Genomic DNA, 21,397 nt, shown 5'->3' with positions numbered 1-21,397 from the left:
CCGGGTTGCGGTGACGTTGCTGGACACGCCCAGCTGGGATTCTCTCCCCCCTCAATTGGGGCTGGTTCCCAGACCACGCATGCGCCCAGGGTCGTAGTTGCGTCTGTTGGGGGAGGGGAGGTTAAGTGTTGCGCAGGCGCGGTAGATCCTGGTCGCTATGCGAGTGCTCGTGGGTGAGGGAGTGCAGAATGGGCGAGTCGGGGGCGGGCCTAGCTAGAGGTTGAGAGCTGGAGGTCTTCACCAAGAAGACATTGGCTCCTATACTGGCACCTTGGCTTCCTAGCCCTGGAAGCGGCGTCTCCCTAGTCCCTGCAGCGCGGGAAGGGGTATTGGAGGGGAGCAGTCAGATGGAAGTGCACTAGAGGAGGGCGCCACAGGCGGGGACGCCAAGCGCCTGTCTCCACCCCCGAGTTTAAACGGTTTGTGTTCTCCGATCAGGTGGCGGGACGGGCTTCGTTGGGACAGCCCTAACTCAGCTGCTCAAAGCCAGGGGCCACGAAGTGACGTTGGTCTCCCGACAGCCTGGCCCCGGTCGGATTACGTGGGTACGTCCAGCCGCGGGAAGCTGGGTGGGGAGGCCAATGGCCCGGGACGGAGCAGCGGGCACTGTGCGCCTTCTCTTGACAGGATGAGCTCACTAGATCCGGGCTGCCCAGCTGCGATGCCGTCGTCAACCTGGCTGGACAGAACATCCTCAACCCTCTCCGAAGGTCAGCCGGACCCTAAGCCGATATCCTCCAGAGCCGGGTTTTACTGGAAATTGGTATAAAACAGGCCCCAGAAATACAGAGAGATATACACATATATTTATTGACTATTTCCTCTGTTGTTCCTGCAGGTGGAATGAAACCTTCCAAAAAGAGGTTCTCAGCAGCCGACTGGAGACCACCGAAATGCTGGCTAAAGCCATCGCCAAAGCCCCACAACCTCCCCAGGCCTGGATCTTAGTCACAGGTGTAGGTATGCCCCCAAATCACCAACCTCTTACATTAGCTGGGGAAGGAGGGAGCAGAGTAGCTTGTAGCTATACACACCCCAGAACACTGGTCTTTTCCAGACACAATTTCTAGGCCTTCTCCTGACCTCTGTGTATTTCCACTGAGAAATGGAGACCCTCAGAGAAAGAGGGGGAAGTGGTGTCATTCCTGCTGCCAGGGGAAAGCCCACTTACTCCCAAGTGCCTTGCTTACTTTTTGCACCACAATTCTTGAAGAACAAAATTCCTGATTGTTGTGTCACCTTTAAGAACAAATAGTTGCAAACAATTATAATGTACACTACTCTTAAGTGTCTTATACATATTACATCATTTAGTCATCACAACCCAATGAGGTAGGTACTATAATTCCCATTTTAAAGGCTAAGTAACTTGCCAAAAGTCAGAGTTAAAAAATGGCAGAGCTGAGATTACAATTCAGGCAACCTAGCACTCAAATTTCTGCTTCTGTTCACTACACTCTAGCAGCCTCTGCGTATAGCCCTGAAGCCAAAGGTAAGACTTCTTCCAGGCAGGTACAGGTCAGGTCATGGAGAAGCTCCAGAGGAAAATATCCATGGCTTTGTTCCCCAGGGGAGATGTCAAGGGCCAAAGAGGGTGAGGCCAAGTGGAGCCTTAACTGCAAAGGGACAGGCAGTACAGGACACTCAGAGCAAACCAGTGCTGTTCTTCTGGCAGCTTACTACCAGCCCAGCCTGACTGCAGAGTATGACGAGGACAGCCCAGGAGGGGATTTTGACTTTTTCTCCAACCTGGTAACCAAATGGGAAGCTGCAGCCAGGCTTCCTGGAGATTCTACACGCCAGGTGGTGGTACGCTCTGGTGAGAGCCCAAGGACTTGGAAACTAGGCAGAGCAGAATGACCTCTGGTGTGGGGTGGCAAGGGGGGATGGGAAGGCCAGGGGACCCAGGAGGTGAAGGTACAGTGAGAGGATGTCATTACTCTTGACCATCCTGCAGAGGGGAGGATGGGAAGTCCCAGGGCCATAGCCCTCAACTCCTAGAGATAAGTCCATATGGGGAGAGACTGAGGAATAGAAGTGATCAAGCTGTTTCAATGCTGAGAGGCCTCCTACACCATCCCTCTTGCCTGCTTTAGGAGTTGTGCTGGGCCGTGGGGGTGGTGCCATCGGCCACATGCTGCTGCCCTTCCGCCTGGGACTGGGAGGCCCCATCGGCTCAGGCCACCAGTTCTTCCCCTGGATTCACATTGGAGACCTGGCAGGAATCCTGACCCATGCCCTCGAAGCAGGCCATGTGCATGGGGTCCTGAATGGAGTGGCTCCAGCCTCCACCACTACCAATGCTGAGTTTGCGCAGGCCTTGGGTGCAGCCCTAGGTCGCCCAGCCTTCATTCCTGTCCCCAGCACTGTGGTGCAAGCTGTCTTTGGGCGAGAGCGTGCCATCATGCTGCTAGAGGGCCAGAAGGTGGTCCCACGGCGGACACTTGCCACTGGCTACCAGTATTCCTTCCCAGAGCTAGGGACTGCCTTAAAGGAAGTCGTAGCCTAAGAGGGAGGCTCACGGGCAAGGCTTGTCCCTCATCAGGCTTCCTGGTTAGATACTGTGAAATAGCCTCAGGTGGTCCTCTGCTTGAGATCAGAAACCATCTGGTTCTTAGGGATTCCTCTCCCATTCCTCTTCCTCCAAATTCCACCTTATTTAACTGAGAAACTCCAATTGTAATGTCATCAAGTTGGGACTTTAACCTCTTCAGCTCCTCATAAAAGATTTTCCAAGTTTGGTTTCTCTACATATCACGTTATTGCCCCAGTTCTTTATGCTTTGTAGAGAATGCTCGGCAGTTTTGGCAATAAACATAAATTATCTCACTAGCTTCAGCTCATCTCTTTGGCCTAGATTCTCCTGGAATTTATTTCGAGGCTGTCACCCTACATGACTGTTTGGTACCTGGGTTCTTTAAAAAGTTCTAATAGGCAACATTCTTCTTTTGGTCCCTATACCAAAAGAGCTGGTCACAAATACGAAGTATAAGGTTATGATAAGGTAGAGATGAGAAGACAGAAATAAGAATCCATTTCCAGTAAGTTCTGCTTATCTCCCTGCATGCCTGTTCATAGAGTGCCATTAGGATGCCTGCAGAAAAAGGGGCAAGACCCCAGTGTAGCTCAGCCTTCAGTCTATGTCATCAAAGGCAATACATTAATAAAGCAATCACATGTTCCCAGTTTATCAATCTGAGGCAGGCAAAGCCAGCATCCCTAAAAGGCTAGGCTTTGCTTCTTGTCTGATTGGGGCCTTTAGTCTACCAGGACCCATAAGAGCAGAATATACCTCTGGCCTACTTGTAAAAGGGCAGAGAACCAATCATGAACCAAATTCAACTCTTATCAGGAAAAAAATAAGCTCCAAGTGTTCATCTAGAACCCTTTTTATCTATCTAAAGTTAATATGTCTGCCACAATTTAACCAGAAACTCTTCCCCCAGGCCCCAGTTCGGGCATATTAACCAATCTTCTTCTCAGATCACTGTGTCACTTCCAAACCTCTCTCTAATACACCTGTCCCTAGCCTAGGTCAGTATGGTCTAATGATATAAATCACCAAAGGGGCAGGAGCAAAAACAATTGGGACCTAGGGACCCTCTCCCTCATCATTAAGTTCCTGTAGAAGTCAGAGCCTGAAAAGGATCTTACGCAGGGCCCAAAGAGAATGACCTGGGGGCTCCTGTCTTGCCTCTCTTGGACTCTCAGAAGCTGACTGGCTCTGTACTGTTCCTGGGGAATGACTGGCCTCAAAGGTAGAAACATAACAGAAAAGTGTATTTTAGGCTACACTAAAGGAAGGACTACTGATTAATACTGTCTAAAGAATGTGCTATATTGCAGGTAGTGAATTCCCAGGCATGGGAGGAATTTAAGCAGGTACAAGGCAATGGCCTGTTGGGATCTGGATGGAGAGAGCATATCATGATATGACAGAGTTGGTCTGGTGGCCGATCAGGAACCTTCCACCTCTGATTCTTCAATTTTCATTATACAGATAATTGGTTCATCTAGATAAACTATCTCCATACACAGACAGTAGAAGTGGGGCTCACCTGATGCAACCTGTATCTTCCACAAAGAAAATGTTAGGATCAGGTCACATTAGCATTGTCATTGCAGAGCATGGCTTCATCAGTTTGGTGAAAACACTACAGCAAGAGGATTTAACCAGGGACTTTCTGACATGTTTGTTAATCTGTGAGCAAACACTAAAATACAACAGGACAGCTGCCATTTATAGGAACCCTGAGAGTTTTTGGTAATGCAAACACTATTATAAATGCAGATTTTAAAGTTGCCCAAAAGGGATGCAGCCATTATCGGTCATGTTATACTGAGGACTCAGTGTTAAAATCAAGGGCATGGGACCTGGGCATGGGAGATCCACATCTCTCTAAAAGTGAGGCTTTACTTAGGAAGCCTGTGAAGTCACAGGCATAAACACCTGAGACATGATCCAAGGAACTTTCCTCTATGCTCACATCTCTCCTCCCAACAGGTATTATTACCTGATTTAAAGGCAGAAGGAAAGGCCAAGCAGTTCAATCAAAGTCACAAGACAGGCACAGCAGAGACTGGAAGCCTGGTCTCCCTCTGCTCCCTGCTACCCCACTGCAACCCAGCCCACCTAAAACTATAGCCCCTCCATGGCCTAGCATGCCCCAACATACTCCCAGGAGACAGTTCAGCCTGAGAAGTACCCTGTCCTCTAGATATCAAGAGCAGCAGCCAGGGGGAAGAAAGGCTCAGCTTGAAAGCCACCTCTGGTCCACCCTGGCCTCCATCCCAACTCAGCTTGAAGGTGGAGCCAGCAGTCCCAATCTCCAGGAACAGCCCCTCTCCCTACAGAAACCCTGTGTTAAGACAAGGTTGAGAAGTTAAGGCTGAGCAGAATCTCTTCAGAGCGAGTTAAGGTCCTGACTCGAGATTGGGTCACTTTATGGACCTATAGCCAAAGTGCTCCAGGCAAAAGCATTCCCCACACTTGACTGCTCTTCCCTGACCCAAAGCACCAATTCAGAGTGAGTCCGTCAGAGTCTGAGCAGCAGAGGGACTGTTACATAAGGCGGTGAGCTGAGGGAAGCTGGAGCTATCAGGGTAGCAGCCACGCAGCCAAGTAAGGCTCAAAAGTTGAGACTCAGCAGGGCCTCAGACAGCTGGTTAATGTCCCGGCAGTATGGCTCCCGTTGCAGAATGAAGTCCACCTTGTGATCCTGACCCAAAAACACCTCCAGCAGCTGGCGCCTCAGCCGCTCTGTCTCCCGGGTCTTCCGAATGCCACCACTGCCTTTTTCCTCTTCCCTCCCCTGCTGCTGATTACCATGTTCTGCAAATCCCTTGGAAGGATGCTGAGCCTTAGAAGAGCCCTGTTTCCTGGAAAGAAGTAGAACAAGAAGAGCTACTGAGCATCCTGGAGGGAAATTAGCCCTGAGTTGGTCTCCCTCTTAATTGGCCTGCTTATTCTTGGATCTGGGGGAGTAAGCATGACATTCTCTAAGCTGACCACTGAGTGGCAGTATCAACCCACTTCTGAAGGAGAGGCATCTTGGGAACCAAGAATGTGAACCTTCACACTCTTAGGATATACTTCTAGTCCTAAATTAATCAATTAGTGGTCCAGAAGAGGGCATGCTGAGTACAACTGGCTGTCAGTAAAAGCAACCATCTTCAAAATAATTCCATCATACACTGATCAGAAGGAATATGAAACAGCAGTTTCTCTCTCAACCAGGAAGTTCTGTGTCAGGATATCATGGGAAGATTTTTTTATATATATAAATTTTTTATTAGAATATATTCATTATATGGGGGGATTCATAGTGACAATTCTGATTAGACTTATATTGTATATTATTTATATTGCCTCCATCTCTCTCCCCCTCAACCCTCTTACCACACCACTTAAAGCAACTGCAAGAAGTTTCTTAGTTCTATTTGATATAGGTATATGAAGTTCATCTACCTTAATCTCCTTCCTTTACCGTCCCCCTTCCCACTAGTACTCACACACACACACACACACACACACACACACACACACACACACACAATACCTATTTTACAGTCCTGGTCTTCATTATTTAAGTATCATGGGAAGGTTTTAAGGGCCAGTCCAAGGCAGCTCAAACTACTGCAGAATTAAGGTGGCCCAAACTGAGAAATTCCCACCCAAGGCTCCAGGCCTGCAGAGAAAGAAACAGACCTAAAGGCTGTCTAAGGGAGTATAAGCATTACCTGGCTGGCTTTTTCAAGAACTCATCCAGGGTGGGGCCATTTCGCCCCAGCGGGTCATCAGGAACCATGAAGAGGTTTCCCACAAAAGTGAAGGGCAGCAGACTAGATGAGGAAAGAGGAAATTTAATTACAGAAGTGCCCTTGAATACTTCCCAGACAGCTGAGACTAATGCCACCAGAAGCCACTGGCTGTCATTCTTTGAGGCAGCTTCAAGCCCCTTTCAAGAGTTCTCACCCAGTGGCCACAGAAGAGCTGGTTTTAGAGAAAGGTCTGAGTCTGGGCCCTATTCTCATGGAAGAACTCCCTCACCGCTCTCTGATGATCTCCATCCACTTGTCAGACTCCTCTGCCAGGTCCCGGAACTGGTCATTAGACACAATGATCCCATCAGTCTCTTCAGCCAGCTTCACCATGAACCTGTCTCAAAAACCACAGCAACCATTTAGGGATTCTCCAAGGTCCCAACACCAAAGAGTGCTATCAACTCCTATTACCTACTTCTGGTAATAGGGATCTGGGCCTCCCCTCATCCAGCTATAGACGACTAGCTGGATGCAGGTATCATGAGTGAGAGAGGAAACAAAGGTGAAGCCAGCATAGTCTCCCAGTAGCATCCCTTCTACTCACCAGACCCAACACTTGTGCCTCACTAGTAAGAGACAGTAAGATCACTCTGTTTTCCATCTTACCTCACCAATCACTCACAAATCCACTATGCTCTTCCTCTGAAAAGCCTTCCTCTCTGCCTCTTCCTTTCCAGATCCACACAATTACCATTTAGTGATTCAGATATTACATCTGAGATACTGCAAAGCCTTCTAACAATTCACCTGTCTCAACTATTCACCACCCTTCAGTTTCACCTCCCTTCCCCCACAAGAAAGCTTGCTCTTCCCCTATACTGAGCTCTTCCACACTTGCCCTTTGGTTCCTGAGCAAAGCCCACATGCCCAGGCTTGGCAGCTAGAATCTTGCTCCTTGCCGCCCTTACAGCCTTATCTCTCCCATTATTCCCCAATGTACCTTCAACTCCAGCCAGAATCAATGATCAGATTACATCTTGCTCTCCAAACACGCTGTCTGACTTCCATGTTTCTGAAACTTCTCTCTATCTGAAAAGTGCTTCCCAAACCCGGCTGATCAACAGACACCAAAGGAACGCTTTAAAAATAGATGCCTGGGCTCCACTTAAGTAATCCTCATTCCACAGGGTAGGATTCATGAGGTAGTGAGTAGCGTCTTTTTAATGGGTTCAGAAATCAAGAGATCCAGCTTATCCCACATCCTTCTCAATGAAGAAAATCCACAAACCTCTCCCTCCTTCAAAAACTCAGTCAGAAGAAGGCTCCCTTCTCTGTGAGTTCCTGTAGTATTTGATTTATAGTTTGTTTTTGCTCTCTGACATCAAGAATCAGGTCTTGTTCCCAGCTTTCCTTCTGTAAGTCATGCACCTAGTATGCAGTAGCTGTCAGTTTTTGAAAGGCAGTGTGGTATAGAGATTAGCTGTGAGAGTTATCTGGCTCTGAGTTTCCTCTCTTGGAAATAAACTAAGAGGATATGTAAAGTATACACGTGGTATATAAAAAGTATTTTCTGGGGCTGGTGGAGTGGCTCAAGTGGCAGAGAGCCTGCCTGGCAAGTAGGAGATCCTAAGTTCAAACCCCAGTACTACAAAAAAAAATGGGTAAGCATATTTTACTATTGTTTTGTTACCATGTATGTTGTCCAGTATTCATTCAGTTGGCCCATGTGTCTACCACTGTACTTACTCACTGTTGCTAGGCAAAATTCCCAGTTCTTTTTATGTTATTTATTCACCAATTCCTACACAATTGTGCAAACACATGCCTTTAAAATTCATTAAACTGGCCAGGTATGGTGGCTTAGGCCTGTAATCCTAGCTATGAGGCAGAGATCAGGAGGATTGAAGTTTGAGGCCAGATCAGGCAAAAAAGCTCAAGAGACCCTATTTCAACCAATGGTCATGATGGTGCTCACCTGTCATCCCAGCTACCTGGGGAAGCACAGATAGGAAGATCAACGTTCACGTTGGTCCAGACATAAATCGAGACCCTATCTCAAAAATAACCAATGCAAAAAGGGCTAGCAGAAAGGCTCATGTAGTAGAGAGCGTACCTAGCAAGCTTGAGGTCCTGAGTTCAACCCCCAGTATAGTCAAAAAAAAATCATTAAAACTGACTCAATCTTCAGTTTCAATTCTGTTCACTACTGATATGGAAAGAAGGTTGCATATCTTTGACAGAATGAAATCTAGGCATAAAACACAATGCCATCAGGAGAAAATGAATTGCCTTTTTGTAAAATACCATTTACTTGGAAAGAGTAAAAAGAGCATTTTGAAAAGACAAATGGTTATGGTTTGGAATTTTTTTTTTTTTTGTGCTGGAGATCAAATCCAGCTCTATCACTGAGCTATGCCCCAGCCCTGAAAACTCCTTTTTTTTTAACTGAATAATGTCCTAAGGAATAAAGAAGCTATGGTGGTAAAATTTTTAAATTAGCTAATGAGCTTTAAAATCTACCCATTTCCAAACGATGTATGTACAAGGAGTATGCCCTGTGTTTTCTGCCATCTAGCAACTTTAGGGTCTATTTTTCTTTTGTCAAGGTTAACCATTCTTACCCTCTGTCTCCAAATCTATAAGAGATAATATTTAGGCAACACTAAACTGGGTCCATGCAACATGTTAAGAGGGAACATCACTGGACTCTTGTGAGGCAAGCACACTCTTTTGAAATTCACAAGGAGGGTGAAGGAGTGAAGCATGACAGAGACAAAGAAGTCAACTGGCTAAGAGTTGGACCCAGAGAAAACCAGGTGTAAGAGTAAACCTGGGGCTCAAATTCAGATCTTCCAATTCTAAGTCCAGCAATCTTTCTAGTACATCAAAATTTATACAGTCCTATTATCCATAAATTGTTTCTTCATTTTACTTATTTTGAATGTTTACATGTTTGGAGATTCAGGCTTTAAGAAGCCGTCTGTCAACTATTTACATCAACTTTCCCATCTTTCCATTAAGCCAGTATTTTCTAGATAGTAAGGCACTACATAAAGACAAGGTATCATTTACTCTGATGAATGATGAGTGGGCAAACATGGGTTGTGTATGGTCCCATCTTATCTCATCTGCAAGTGGGGTTTACCTACCCAGTCATAAGGGTACACAGAGAAAAACTGTTCCATTGCTGAGGCTTAAAGAGCCTCAGAGCAGTCAGGAGCTTCTCTTTTCCCCTCAAACTCCTACTGGGCTCCTAAAGTCTGAAACCTGGAACCAGGAAAGGAGCAAGTACCTGTCATCATAAGAGGAGATCCTCTTGCCATCCATGACTCGTGAGGGGGTAAGGGAGAGCAGGCTGAGGGAGTACAACTCTTGCAAGAAGTGACTCTCTATAGAAAAAGAAAAACACAAAAGGCTCTCCTCAAGGTGGAAACAAAACCTAGCCCAAGACACAGATAACCAGACCTAACTCACCTCTGGCCTTGGCATCCTTATTGAAGCGCCACCGAGGCACAAAGACAGTTATGTCACGGTGTCCACGGTCCCAAAAGTACTGCACAGCAATGGCAATGCCCCGGCTAGAGAAGTAGTGCTGGAGGCCGTGCCTACAGTGGGAAAGGATCTGAACTTGACATCCAGAGGAGGGACCTGGCAGCCTGGCTGCAGGACAGGGTCCCTCAGCACATACCCCCAAGACAGACAAATATTCATGTCTCATCCTCCCTCCCCAGGACCCTGAGTCCCACCAGCTACTCACACCATGGCCACGTTGCTGCCATCAATGACAATATGGCGGAGATCTGGCTGGCCAGGAACATTGGCAAGGCTCAGGGTGAAAGGATCCTGTAGGGCCTCCTGGAAACGCTGTGTGCCAGTCACCAGGTTGCCCCCACGGGTGCCTCGTTTCCATGGAGACCCTCGACCCCGAGCCACAGCCTGCTGCTTGTCTCCCCGATCTCCACGGTCTCCACAGGGCCATGGAGGTTCAGGTGCAGGTGGAGGGCTAGGTACTCTTGGAGGTGAGGCTTTCCCATTATGGAGCCGCTGGAGGAGGGAGGCTCCTCGGGGTGGAGCTGCCCTCTGACAGGAGTTATGGGTACCAGGAGGCTCACCTTGGACACTGACCCCTTCTTTTTCCTGGGACACTCCTTCCTTCCCCAAGACTTGTCCTTTGAGGGGCCCCACCTCCCCTACGCATCCTGGTGACTGTGACCTGAAAGCCACTTCTCTCTCCCAGGCCTCTTCCCCACGTAGCTCCTTCCACCCTAAAACCATCTCCCTGGGACTGTACTGTTTCCTTCCCTCCTTCTCCACAGTATGACTCTCTTGCCTTGCTTTTGATGCTCCCTGCCCCACAGAAGCTCCAGCATCCAGGAATCCCCTGCCTTCATTCTGGAGAGCCCCGACTCCCTGGCACTGAGCACCCAACAGACCTGGGCTCCACCCCTCCCAAAAGGAAAGTGCTTGTGGCCCCTGTCCCCTGGATGCTTCCTGCACCAGACTCAGCAGCTCTTCTTGGACAGCCAAAGGCAGCTGCAGCAGAGCCTCTCTGTGGGCATCCTCCTGGTGCTGCAGCAGAGCAGAGAAATCTCTCAGTACACCAGCACTCTGAGAAGTTCCAGGGCATGGCCGGGGCTGAAAGTCCCAGCTCAGCCGCTCCACTAGCTCCTCTACCCGGCTCTGAGCCATGACAAAGGCCTCCGTTAGGCCACTGATCATCAGTGAGCTGGGTGCCCGGGGTACCAGGTGGGCTGATGTGCTCCAAGTCAAGCAGTCAAGGAAGAAGCCCTGGGCTCCCAGGAAGATGCAGTGCAGTCTGGGTGGGTACTGGATTTCACTCTGTAGTTCTGGGCTGCAAAGACCCTTCAGGTACTCCTGAAAAGGAAGATCAGAAATGGAAGCTGCTGGAAGCCACCCCCTTCAGGCTCATTGCTCTCCTCTGAGCTCCAGGATACCTGGAGTATACTGATATGAACTACATTTTTCCCATTTTGGAGATAAGGAACCTAAGACTCACAGGGCTGGCAGGTAGAAGTCATACTGAAACCCCTGCTGGACTCCAAAGGAAGCAATTTGGCCCAGCCTCTCACCCAACTCCCCAGTGAGTTCTTTGATGGGGCCCAGTTGCCCTGCTGGATTCTCTCTACTCTCCCCAAAGAATCACAAAGTGATTCCTTACAGAACTTAGGCAGTCACAGTAGAAACGAAACCAAAACTCTAGACAGTTAGGAAGCCCATCAAAGCTCAGGGCACTGAGGCTGCCAGGTTCCAGTCCTTACTCCTCTGACTCTGTAAGAGAGGGTGGGGGTTGCTTCCTGGAGAGATGGGGGAGGGAGTTCACCTTGGCTCTGCTGACATTCTCCTTGGGGCCCTCAAGCTGCAGCCAGATGTGAGGGTTCTCAGGACAGTCTTTGGAGAGGACACTCATCTCCACACTGAAAATGCGCTCCAAGCGGGCCTGCTGTTCCAGAACCTTGTCCTCTGCCTCAGCAGACACCGCAAAGCGGTCAGGGGTCATGGAGGCATCCCTCCAAGTAGGCATGTCTTCTTCCCAGAGTTCTGAAAGGGGAGGAGGCAGCTCAGAGCCTCACCCTCCCCTCAACCTAAATCCTGGCCTACACCAACCCTCAACAGGTCGCACCTAGCTACGATTGTGGTAAATAATCCAGAAGGTAACAAGGATCGGAAGGGTAAGAAGGCTGAGGAAATTAGGTGAACACAGTCTTTGTCTCCCTGAGAGGAACTCATGGGTAAACAAGACTCTATCTGGGGAGGGCCAATGGCCTTAGAAAAATGACCACAGCACTGAGCAGGAAGGGTGGGGGGCTCCAGCCCGGTCTGGAGGCTAGAAGGATTGGAAGGATGACCACGGCCTCTTAAAGATGAATCCTCCCCAGGGCCTTGAACTGGGCTGTCCTGGGGGGAGAGCAGCGGCCTTGTCCGCCACTTCCCACCTCTAGCCACTCCCACCTCTGCGCCTCCCCCTCCCCCAGCTGCCCAGGGTCGCTCTTGTGTGCGCCACGCGCCCCACCCGGGCCCGCCCACCGCCGAGTGCAGCCGCCACCCCTGGCCGGGCCGCGCTGTCCACCGCGGCCTCCCGCACCCGGGCGCTGGGAAGGGGCCGCCTACCCGCCCGGGCCACGCGTTCCAGCCTGTGTCCCCCGGCGCCTCCGGGCCCCCGCTTCGCCGGTGCCCCCAGCCCAGGGGACCCGAATCTGGGCCCGGGTCCCTCACCCAGCGCAGACTTCTCTACACATCTCGAACTGTTTTTTCAGCCACTTCCTGGCCTGGGGCGGAGTCAGCCCCGCTCCTCCCGGGGCTGGGCCTGCCCTGGCCCTGTCCCTGGCTCGCCGCCCACTGCGCGTTCCCTCCTCCCGCCGCCCTCAGCTGCGCGGCCCATCCCCGTCGCTAGCAGCTCTCCCGGCCCTGTCCCCTCACGCCTCCCCCACCCAGCTCTCTCGTTGTCTCTCGTTCCTTGGGGTTCTCCGCGGTGGTTTCTCGGGATAAACACATTGAAAGTTCCAAAGAAAGTGATGTGACCCTAATCCACTGTGTCACGAAAGAGTGGCGCTCCTGGCTCACTTTCCACTAAAACAATCGTGGAGAAGACAAGGACAACCTTCCAACAAATGAGAAGACAACACGGAGAAGGGCTGTTGATTTGTGAGGAATTTTGAAGAGGGATGAGAAGGAGGAAGGGGCTGTGGGAGCCCGTTCTTCCCGCCTTCCCCCAACCCCACCCCACACACATACAGTTAGTTCATCACCCCGGCTCCCTCCCTTGAAATCCCATACAGAACTGCCCTGGAGCCCTGGCAGTAGCCTTCCAGTCTTGTCTTCATCTCTTTTCTCCTCCCACCCAGAGCCCAACTGCTTGCTGTCACTTCATGCTCTGCCAAAGAGGAGGGAACTGTAGTGACAGCAGGAGTAACAGAATAAGGCAGTACAGAACCATGGGACAGAGAGAGATATGGAGAGGGAGGTGCCAAGGCCAGGTAATAGTGAGACCCAGAAAGAAGACAGAAGAGCAGGGCAAGGTGTAGTGAAAGCCTGAACCAGAAGAGTGGAAACCAAAAGCAGAAGAAAGGGAACCAAAGTCAGGGCCACTCGTGGGCCACAGAGGCTCTCAACCATGTTGGAAGCAAAGCCACACTGGCTACCAGGTCCCCTTCACAGCCTGAAGCTGCCCTTGGCCCTGGTACTTCTGGCCTTGGGGGCAGGGTGGGCCCAGGAGGGGTCAGAGCCTGTCCTGCTGGAGGGTGAGTGCCTGGTGGTCTGTGAGCCAGGCAGAGCTACTGCAGGAGGTCCTGGGGGAGCAGCTCTGGGAGAGGCACCCCCTGGACGAGTAGCATTTGCTGCAGTCAGAAGCCACCACCATGAGCCAGCTGGAGAAACCGGCAACGGCACCAATGGAGCAATCTACTTCGACCAGGTAATCCCCTACCCCAGTCCAGGGGACTTGCAAGGACCTGGAATCAATGTCCAAGTCCACTTGGCCATCCCTCAGACTAGGAAAACAACTCCCTATATCTCCCTCTATTATGGCCGCTGACCATTTCCTTTCCCTCACTCATGTGCACACTCTTCATCACCCCTTCACACCATTTCTTTTGAATCTGAACATTTCTGTTCACTCATACTTTCCACCCTTTCCTTAGTCACTACCTCACCCCAGCCCCAGCAACATCCCTGAGGCCCCACTGAGCAGGATCTGCTTCCCCCAGGTGCTGGTGAATGAGGGTGGCGGCTTTGACCGGGCCTCAGGTTCCTTCGTAGCACCTGTCCGAGGAGTCTACAGCTTCCGGTTCCATGTGGTAAAGGTGTACAACCGCCAAACAGTCCAGGTGATCTGAGCATTTAGGAGGGAAGGGAGGGATCCCAAATGGAGCCCTGCTAAGCCCTTGGGCAATCCTCCATTGACTTCTCCTGGGGGTCAGGAGCAAAGACCAATAGGTCCTGCCTAGCAGATTGTGGAGGAAGTGTGGGCCAATGCTGGCCACCCCACAGCTCTCCCATTAAACCCCAGGGTCCTGAGAGGAAGCCCTTGGGCAAATGAGGGTGCTAAGCCAAGCGCTGGGGGATGGACGCTAACTGGGCTCCCTCCCCAGGTAAGCCTGATGCTGAACACATGGCCTGTCATCTCAGCCTTTGCCAATGATCCTGATGTGACCCGGGAGGCAGCCACCAGCTCTGTGCTGCTTCCCCTGGACCCTGGGGACCGTGTGTCCATCCGCCTGCGCCGGGGGAATCTGTTGGGAGGCTGGAAATACTCAAGCTTCTCTGGCTTCCTCATCTTCCCACTCTGAGGACCCAGACCATTGAAAGACAGAAATACAACCCCTGATCACGGCCTTCTGCCTTCCCCCACCACAGAAACTGCATCTTTGGGGCGGGAGAGAGGCTGGCTCAATCTGCCTGTATCCCACCCCCTTGCATGAGGCTTTGTGTCAAACACCCAGCAGTTAAGAGTAGAGCTGTGGCATCTTCAGACCTGGCTCTCTTTCTCACCACCCCACACCCTAGTTGCTCTCCCAGCCTCCTACTGCATTTCCTTCTGCCTGTGGCCCTAGGCTCAAGGCAGGGTTTAGCAGGAAAGGACCTGCACTACTTCGTAGTTTCTTTTCCTCCTGTTCCTCTAATCCAGCTTCCTGCCCAGTGCTATTTGGGGACAGGTGGAACAGGTAAGCCTGATAGGCTCCCACAGGGGCCCAGATGGACCCACTTCAGTGTACCCTGCAGGCTCCTTCCTGCGAGGAGTGCCAGTATCAGGGATCTCAGCCAGCACCGTATGGACTAGAGGAAGGCTCAGCCACAAGCAGGAGTGTGGGGAGAGTCACAGAGAAGTCCAGAGCCTGTGGCTGGTGAGGCAGGAAGGGACATATGCCTAGCCAGAACAGGATGCAAATTCTACATATACATGGATAGCCAGCAGGCACAGATCCTGCTGTCTGTCTGTGCCAGGTCTCAAGTGGACTCTGGCCCTCGCCTCCCCACCCGAGATTTGGGTGTGTGTTTGCTCTGGCTGACAAGAGAGCTGAAAGTGGGTGTACAGAGCTGGAGGAGGGGGGTAGAAGGTCACATGTAGACCATAGAACACATCAGTGACCTTGTGTCCTCTTGCTTGTCCACTTGCTGGTGACCCCACCTTTGAAGTCTGAGCTTCAGCCAGGGCACACTCATTGCCACCTCCTCCCTCCTACCTTTCTCACTTAATTACCTTCACTGTGCCTGTTGCAGCCCATCTCCACCATCTCTCTTCTTCCTTCTGGTCCATGCTGTCTTCCTAAGCTTCCTGTTACCTGAAATTCCATGATTTATCCCTCCAGCCACTCTCTACCAGGATCATAAACTTGTCTCTTTCTTATCCCACTGTCCTGATGGTCCAGCATGGATGAACCTATCCATATAGCAACTAGAGAAGGGTAGTCAATGAGAAAAGATGTCGTTTGGATCAGAGGTTACAGGATACAAGCAGGTATGTTATAGTGTAAAGAGAAGAAATGTAAAACTGTGTATTATAGTCAAATAAAAAAGGATTTAGTAATGTTCAGGTTAAGTAGGAAATACCAATGTGGATTTGTGGTTTTAAGAAGAAATAGGATTGGACCCAGTTGTAGAGTGCTTGCCTAGTATGCACAAGGCTCTGGGTTCAATCCCTAGCACTGCAAAAAGAGGCGGGGAGAGATAAAAAGAAATAACTTTTCTTTCACCATTGGCCATTCTTTATAACCAAGAACAATAGTTTAAAGAAGATAGGAGATTATTTCTGTCTCACATAAAAGAATCTGCAAATAAAGTGTTCAGGGATGAATTGAGTTTTATGCCAATCTCCCTTCTTACTGTTCTACCATCTTTAGTCTGCCCCTGTGCGACCCACGATGGCTCCTTGAGCTTCAGCCATTACATCAGCCTAACAACCCCCATGAAGAAGGAAGAAAGGGCATACCCCTTTCCTTACAGAAGCTTTGTGAAAGTCGCTCCCAACATCTTTGACTATATCTCATTGGCTAGAATTTAGTCACACTTGGCACACTAAGCCAGGAAGATAGGTTCAGGAAATATAGTCCTTATTCCAGGTAGTCATGTCCAGCTTAAAGTAAGACATTTTATGTTAAGGAAAAGAGGGGAAATGGCTATTGGAGAAGACAACTAGAAGTTTTTGAAAATGCAAAAAAGTCTATATCAGTTTGGTAATAACATCCATTCTAAAGTTACTGCATTAGTTTTCTAATGCTATGTAACAAATTATAAGAAACTCGGTGGCTTAAAACAACTACTTGTTATCTCAGTTTCTATAGGTCAGAAAACTCACAGAGCCTTCTGCTGTTTTCCACAAGGTCAAAAGCAAAGTGTAGGCAGGGCTGCCTGCCTTCCTTAATAGAGGGGAAGAAGCCACTTCCAAACTCACCTAGAATTCAGTTCCCTGGAAACTGAGGTTTCCAGAACCCTCTGTTTTCCAGCCAGTAACTGTGAGCCAATGCTTTCTCCCACTTTGAATCTCTCTAACCTATCCCTGTCCATCTTCAGTGGAGAAACTTCTCTGAGTTTGAGATTACCCAGGCCAACTCCCTGTTTTAAGGTCTATAACCTGAGTCACATATGCAAGGTCCCTTTTGCCACCCGACAACATATTCAGAGGCTCTAGGGATTGCGGCACAGACTTTGAGACATTTGCATATCATAGTCTTTAAACTTGAAGATGGCATCTTGTAGAGAGAAGGCATCCAACACACTATACTAAATGCATGGAAAATGTGTGGGCTTCCTGGGTGCTCGTGGCTCACGTCTATAATCCTAGCTACTTGAAGTCAACCTCAGGCAAATAGTTTGTGAGACCCTATCTTGAAAATACCCAACACAAAAAGAAGCTGGTGGAGTGGCTCAAGTGGTAGAGTGCCTGCCTAGCAAGTGTGAGATCCTGAGTTCAAACTCCAGTACCACCAAAATGAAAAAAGAAAATGTGTGGGCTTGAAAAAATTCCCAAGAAATAAAAGACAAATACCAACTCAGGTTTTAATCATCTTAAAGGCAAATCAGTTCCCAGGTCCCAACTAAGAATTCATTGATTAATAATCCAAAACTTCCTAGACACTGAGTAATGTTCCTCTTTCTGATAACCAAATTCAAAAATTAATGTGAAGTGAGATAGTATCTTCAATGCACAAACCCATTTTTATCATGCATTTAAGTGGTGGCTAAAAATTATACAATATTTGTAATGATGTGGTTGCTTTACCAAAATGTTTGAAGGTTTTATAGGAACAGACACACTAGATTGGCAAGTCTATTGAAATATTTAGGAAGATTTGGTTATTAGATTTATAATAAATATTTAAATGATTTGACTTGCAAATTGTACAAATTTTGATTTGTTCTACAAATAGTGTTTACATGGTTTAGACAGTTCTTGCTTAAGTAAGTTTATGAAGTACACAGATTAAATAATAAATAAGACACAGGTAGAGGTGAGTGTTCCTCTCCAGGTACCAAAACCCCCTCAGATTTTAAGGATCCTAAAAATAGAATCCAACTGTCCTCCTTTGCTCTGCCCACACCCTGGCAGCTAAGTACAATGAAGTGAATCCCACTCATGAAGGACGCACTGTGAATCAAAATCCACAACCTCCATCCACACCTGTTCCTTAGTAGTCAAGCAATTCTCTTGTTTCTTTAACCATCTTCTTTCCTCCTTCCAGAATCCAACTGCAAATATCTGTTCTCTCTTTCAACCTTTTGTCCCACTAATGACACCCCAAAAGACGACCTCACGTTCTACTCCACTAAAAAAACAGATACAGGGCAGGTCCCTTCCCTCTACCACATCCACAGACTCACCTTCCTCCCCATCTCTGCTTCTTCTTGTCAGTTTCAGTGGAAACTGAATTCTGCCTCCTGTCAAGGCAGCTATCTTCCTCCACCAGTCACGGATCCCGTTCTCTGCAAACATACTTTCCTCTCTACTCACTCCTTTTCTTCAGCAAAGTTTAAGAGCTCAAGTCTCAACTATATAAGAACAGAGGTGTGGAAGTAGCTGTAGCCACAGGTACAGTTATCCTCAACTGGACATGCCCCTGAAGCTACTTGGCATCATCTGGTCTCCTCTTTAGAGCCAAATATCAATATAAATTCTGTGCTCACCAATTGCTCACCTGTTAGTCACTGGTAAACTCTGGCCTCCACTGCTCCACCTAAACTGCCCAAAGCCAGTACTCTGTGTCACACTCTCACTTCTGTGTCGCTTATGTCCACAGACCCCTCCTACTCCTCCTGCTGCCCAGGTTTTCCCTAATGTTTAACCCTGCTGTCCACACCACCTAGGAACACTCTGTTCCGACTTCCCTGACTCTGCACTCCTTGGGCTTTCTCTCCTCCTCTGCCATGCTTTGTCAGAATCCTCTACTGATGCCTGTTTTGTTTTGGGGTTTTTTTGTTGTTGTTGTTGTTTTGTTTCATTCGAGGCAGGGTCTCAATATGTAACCCAGGCTGGCCTCGAATTCACAATCCTCCTGCCTCAGCCTCCTGAATGCTGGGATTATAAACATGTGTCACCACACCCACCTTGTCCCTCTCTTAAATTTTGGCTTTCCTTAAGGTTCGGCCCTAGAATTTCTTTGGTCCTAACACTATCAATAACACAAATGTCCATCTAAATGCTAGAAACTTCCCCATTTTGATCCCTACCCAGGATCTCTCTCCTAAACCTCAGGCTCATACATTCCATCTGAAAGCCAACATGCCAAAACCTGATTTGCTCACCAAATCTCTTCTCTGCCCCTTGTCTTTGCCTAGAAATGGAGGTTTCCTGTTGCCCAAACCAGAAATTGACCTTTCTCACCAGTTGCCCATCTCTCATAACCTATATCCAGTCATTCATATCCACCGGTTCTATTCATTGCTTTCCATCTACCCAGACGCAAACCACCAGTTTCTTGGCTATATTTTCTACAGAAACCCACTAACTAGTGAGCTGGCCTCCAGTTGCCCCAGTCCCTCCAGCTCCGTACAGTTGCCATAATGTTCTAAGTGAACTTCACTGCCAAAATCCTTTAGAAGCTCCCAGTGGCCTCAGAATGAAAACCATATTTCTTAACATGATTTACCAGTTCTTTCACAATCCAGCTGTTGGAATCTCTACTGCTTCATTTTTCACTTTCTACAATAATGTAAAATAGGAAATCGCACCACTTAGCTGAGGGACAATGACACTACTTGGAAAAGGAAAGTGTGTGGCATTTGAGTCAAAACTTAACAGGACCAAGAGGATCATTTCTGAAACCAACAGAAATAAACCAGGACCTGTTTTAGTTTGTGAATCATCTTAAGCTGGATCAAATTGAAATGGAGAAATCTTAACTGAAACTGTATAATGCATTAATAAAAGAGGAAGAGGACATAGGTTAGGGAGTGGGTGGATTAACTAACAACAAAGTGATTATACTTGCAGGAGAGACAGCTAGCCTAGCTGTGATAGTGGTGGGTGTAAGAGGCAGTGTTCAAATACAGCCTCTCACTTAGTAGATGCACATGACCTTCAGTGAGTTACTCATTTTCTTTACCTAGAAAATGAATATCTGCCTCCAGGATTGGAAAGCACTTAGAATAGTGCCTGACACAGAGGAAGTACTTAATATAAGTTGCTGTTACCATACGAAAGAGCAAACAAATTGAGATGTGTGTGTCCCAGGGATCAAAAAAAGAAATAAAAAATACACATAGTATGTTTATTTTGTTTGCAAGTGGCTCTTTACCTGTTAAAACGTCTCTTTCTCCCAGGCATATTAACTTTTACCCATGAACACAAGGATTTAGTAAATAGTTGCTAGGAGAGTCCCTTAGGTGGTCCCTCACAGGGGTTTATATAAATTTTAACATAGGAACAGGAAAACTTTATAGTTTGCATTATAGATATATTACATACTACAATTTTATAGTATTTCTTTTGGAGATGGGGAGGCCCACCTGCCAGTGCCCCGAATGAGAAGGAAAAACTCATGATGAGTATAAATGAGAGAAGCAGTGGCTAGCAGTCTATAATGTTCAAGGTGCTGAACTGTGGACAAGCTATTTACTCACTCCTCCAGAAAAGAAGGAATTTCAAATCTCTACTCAGACCTTGTAACTCATCCAACAACAAAGAAGAAAATCTTCAGAAAACAGTGTGGGTAGCACGTGATTATTGCTTAAAGTTATCTATAATAGAAAATGAAAGGATCTTGCTGACCACCTTTCCAGTCAGTCTTCCACTTAAGAGTTCTGAATCTTTTGTTCTTTGGCCTGTGCTAACTGTGGATGTATTGCTTTTGGTGAAGGGGCTCTCGGATGGCCTCTCTGAATGACATGTAACTCCAGGCCCTGCTGCATTATCATCATCCTGTAACGGTATGTGTTTGTTCAATTGTCTTTCTTCCCCACCTGACTGTGGGCTCCAATGGGACAGACACCATGTCAAGCACATTACCTGTTACCCACTCCACAGCTAGACAGAGCCTGACACACAGTAGCTATACTATAAATAGTGAATGAATGACGGTGACACATGAAGAGTACTTCTCAGGAAGGGTACGTCTCCTCCTACTACCGCACACCTGTGCCAGCGGAAGTCTGGACAGGTGAGAAAGGCAGCAAGTAGCAAAGGTCCAATGTCAGAAGTTTGCCTGGGGGTAAGAAGGCCTCTGAGCCCAAGGGAAAAAGAACAAGGGTTCCCAGTGCAGGCAGAAGAGTAATGTCAGCTAGTACATGATGAATGCTCACTCTGCCCCCGGGGAACACACTAGCCTATCACTCAGATTATTTTCTGTAAACCTCACATCATCCCATCAGTTAGGAATTGTTGTCATGTATTTTACAAATGGGGAAACCAGCCTCAGACCACATATCTGTCCTGTTTTCTCATAGCCAGAATCCAAACCAAGGTCTATGGGATTTCTGGTATGTCAGCTGGTTTAGCACTAATGCCAATTCTGGAACCAAGTACCATTCATATTCATTTCCACCATATGCACAGGCAGAGCAGTAGCTTGGAAACCAAGCCTGAGTTCTCACAACACTGCTGTGAACCAGCCGTGAGGGTCTTACTCAGCACATCACTCTCTGCACCCTGATTTCCTCACCTGTACACCAAAAGCTTGAGTCA

The 21,397-nt window shown here is 48.3% G+C and overlaps 3 protein-coding genes across 7 annotated transcripts; 2 read left to right on the top strand and 1 right to left on the bottom strand.

Moving 5' to 3' along the window:
- Window positions 1–73: 73 nt before the first annotated feature.
- On the top strand, window positions 74–2,832 carry Sdr39u1 (short chain dehydrogenase/reductase family 39U member 1). 2 transcript variants are annotated; one of them, XM_020174066.2, is made up of 6 exons: window positions 75–173; window positions 439–545; window positions 628–710; window positions 839–960; window positions 1,676–1,819; window positions 2,097–2,832. In XM_020174066.2, the coding sequence occupies exons 1-6, from the start codon at window positions 158–160 to the stop codon at window positions 2,507–2,509; spliced, it is 885 nt and encodes a 294-aa protein (XP_020029655.1). In that variant the 5' UTR covers window positions 75–157; the 3' UTR covers window positions 2,510–2,832. The 2 variants fall into 2 exon arrangements, with proteins under 2 accessions (XP_073924383.1, XP_020029655.1); XM_074068282.1 differs by lacking the exon at window positions 1,676–1,819 and having other exon boundaries at window positions 74–173.
- Khnyn (KH and NYN domain containing) lies at window positions 785–19,476 on the bottom strand. Of its 4 annotated transcripts, none has more exons than XM_074068278.1 (8): window positions 18,414–19,476; window positions 11,606–11,823; window positions 10,022–11,139; window positions 9,739–9,869; window positions 9,557–9,653; window positions 6,551–6,658; window positions 6,241–6,342; window positions 785–5,379 (listed from the first exon to the last, which is right to left on the bottom strand). In XM_074068278.1, the coding sequence occupies exons 2-8, from the start codon at window positions 11,804–11,806 to the stop codon at window positions 5,130–5,132; spliced, it is 2,007 nt and encodes a 668-aa protein (XP_073924379.1). In that variant the 5' UTR covers window positions 11,807–11,823; window positions 18,414–19,476; the 3' UTR covers window positions 785–5,129. The 4 variants fall into 4 exon arrangements, with proteins under 4 accessions (XP_073924379.1, XP_073924378.1, XP_020029652.1 ...); XM_074068277.1 differs by lacking the exon at window positions 18,414–19,476 and adding an exon at window positions 18,100–18,390; XM_020174063.2 differs by lacking the exon at window positions 18,414–19,476 and adding an exon at window positions 12,394–12,604.
- Cbln3 (cerebellin 3 precursor) lies at window positions 12,706–17,609 on the top strand. Its single transcript, XM_020162905.2, has 3 exons — window positions 12,706–13,696; window positions 13,989–14,108; window positions 14,373–17,609. The coding sequence occupies exons 1-3, from the start codon at window positions 13,397–13,399 to the stop codon at window positions 14,568–14,570; spliced, it is 618 nt and encodes a 205-aa protein (XP_020018494.1). The 5' UTR covers window positions 12,706–13,396; the 3' UTR covers window positions 14,571–17,609.
- Window positions 19,477–21,397: the final 1,921 nt, after the last annotated feature.

The sequence above is a fragment of the Castor canadensis genome, chromosome 3, assembly GCF_047511655.1.
Source record: "Castor canadensis chromosome 3, mCasCan1.hap1v2, whole genome shotgun sequence".
NCBI classification, from domain to species: domain Eukaryota; kingdom Metazoa; phylum Chordata; class Mammalia; order Rodentia; family Castoridae; genus Castor; species Castor canadensis.
Note: the sequence above shows the minus strand (reverse complement) of the source record. Positions and strands in the feature narration are given on the sequence as shown.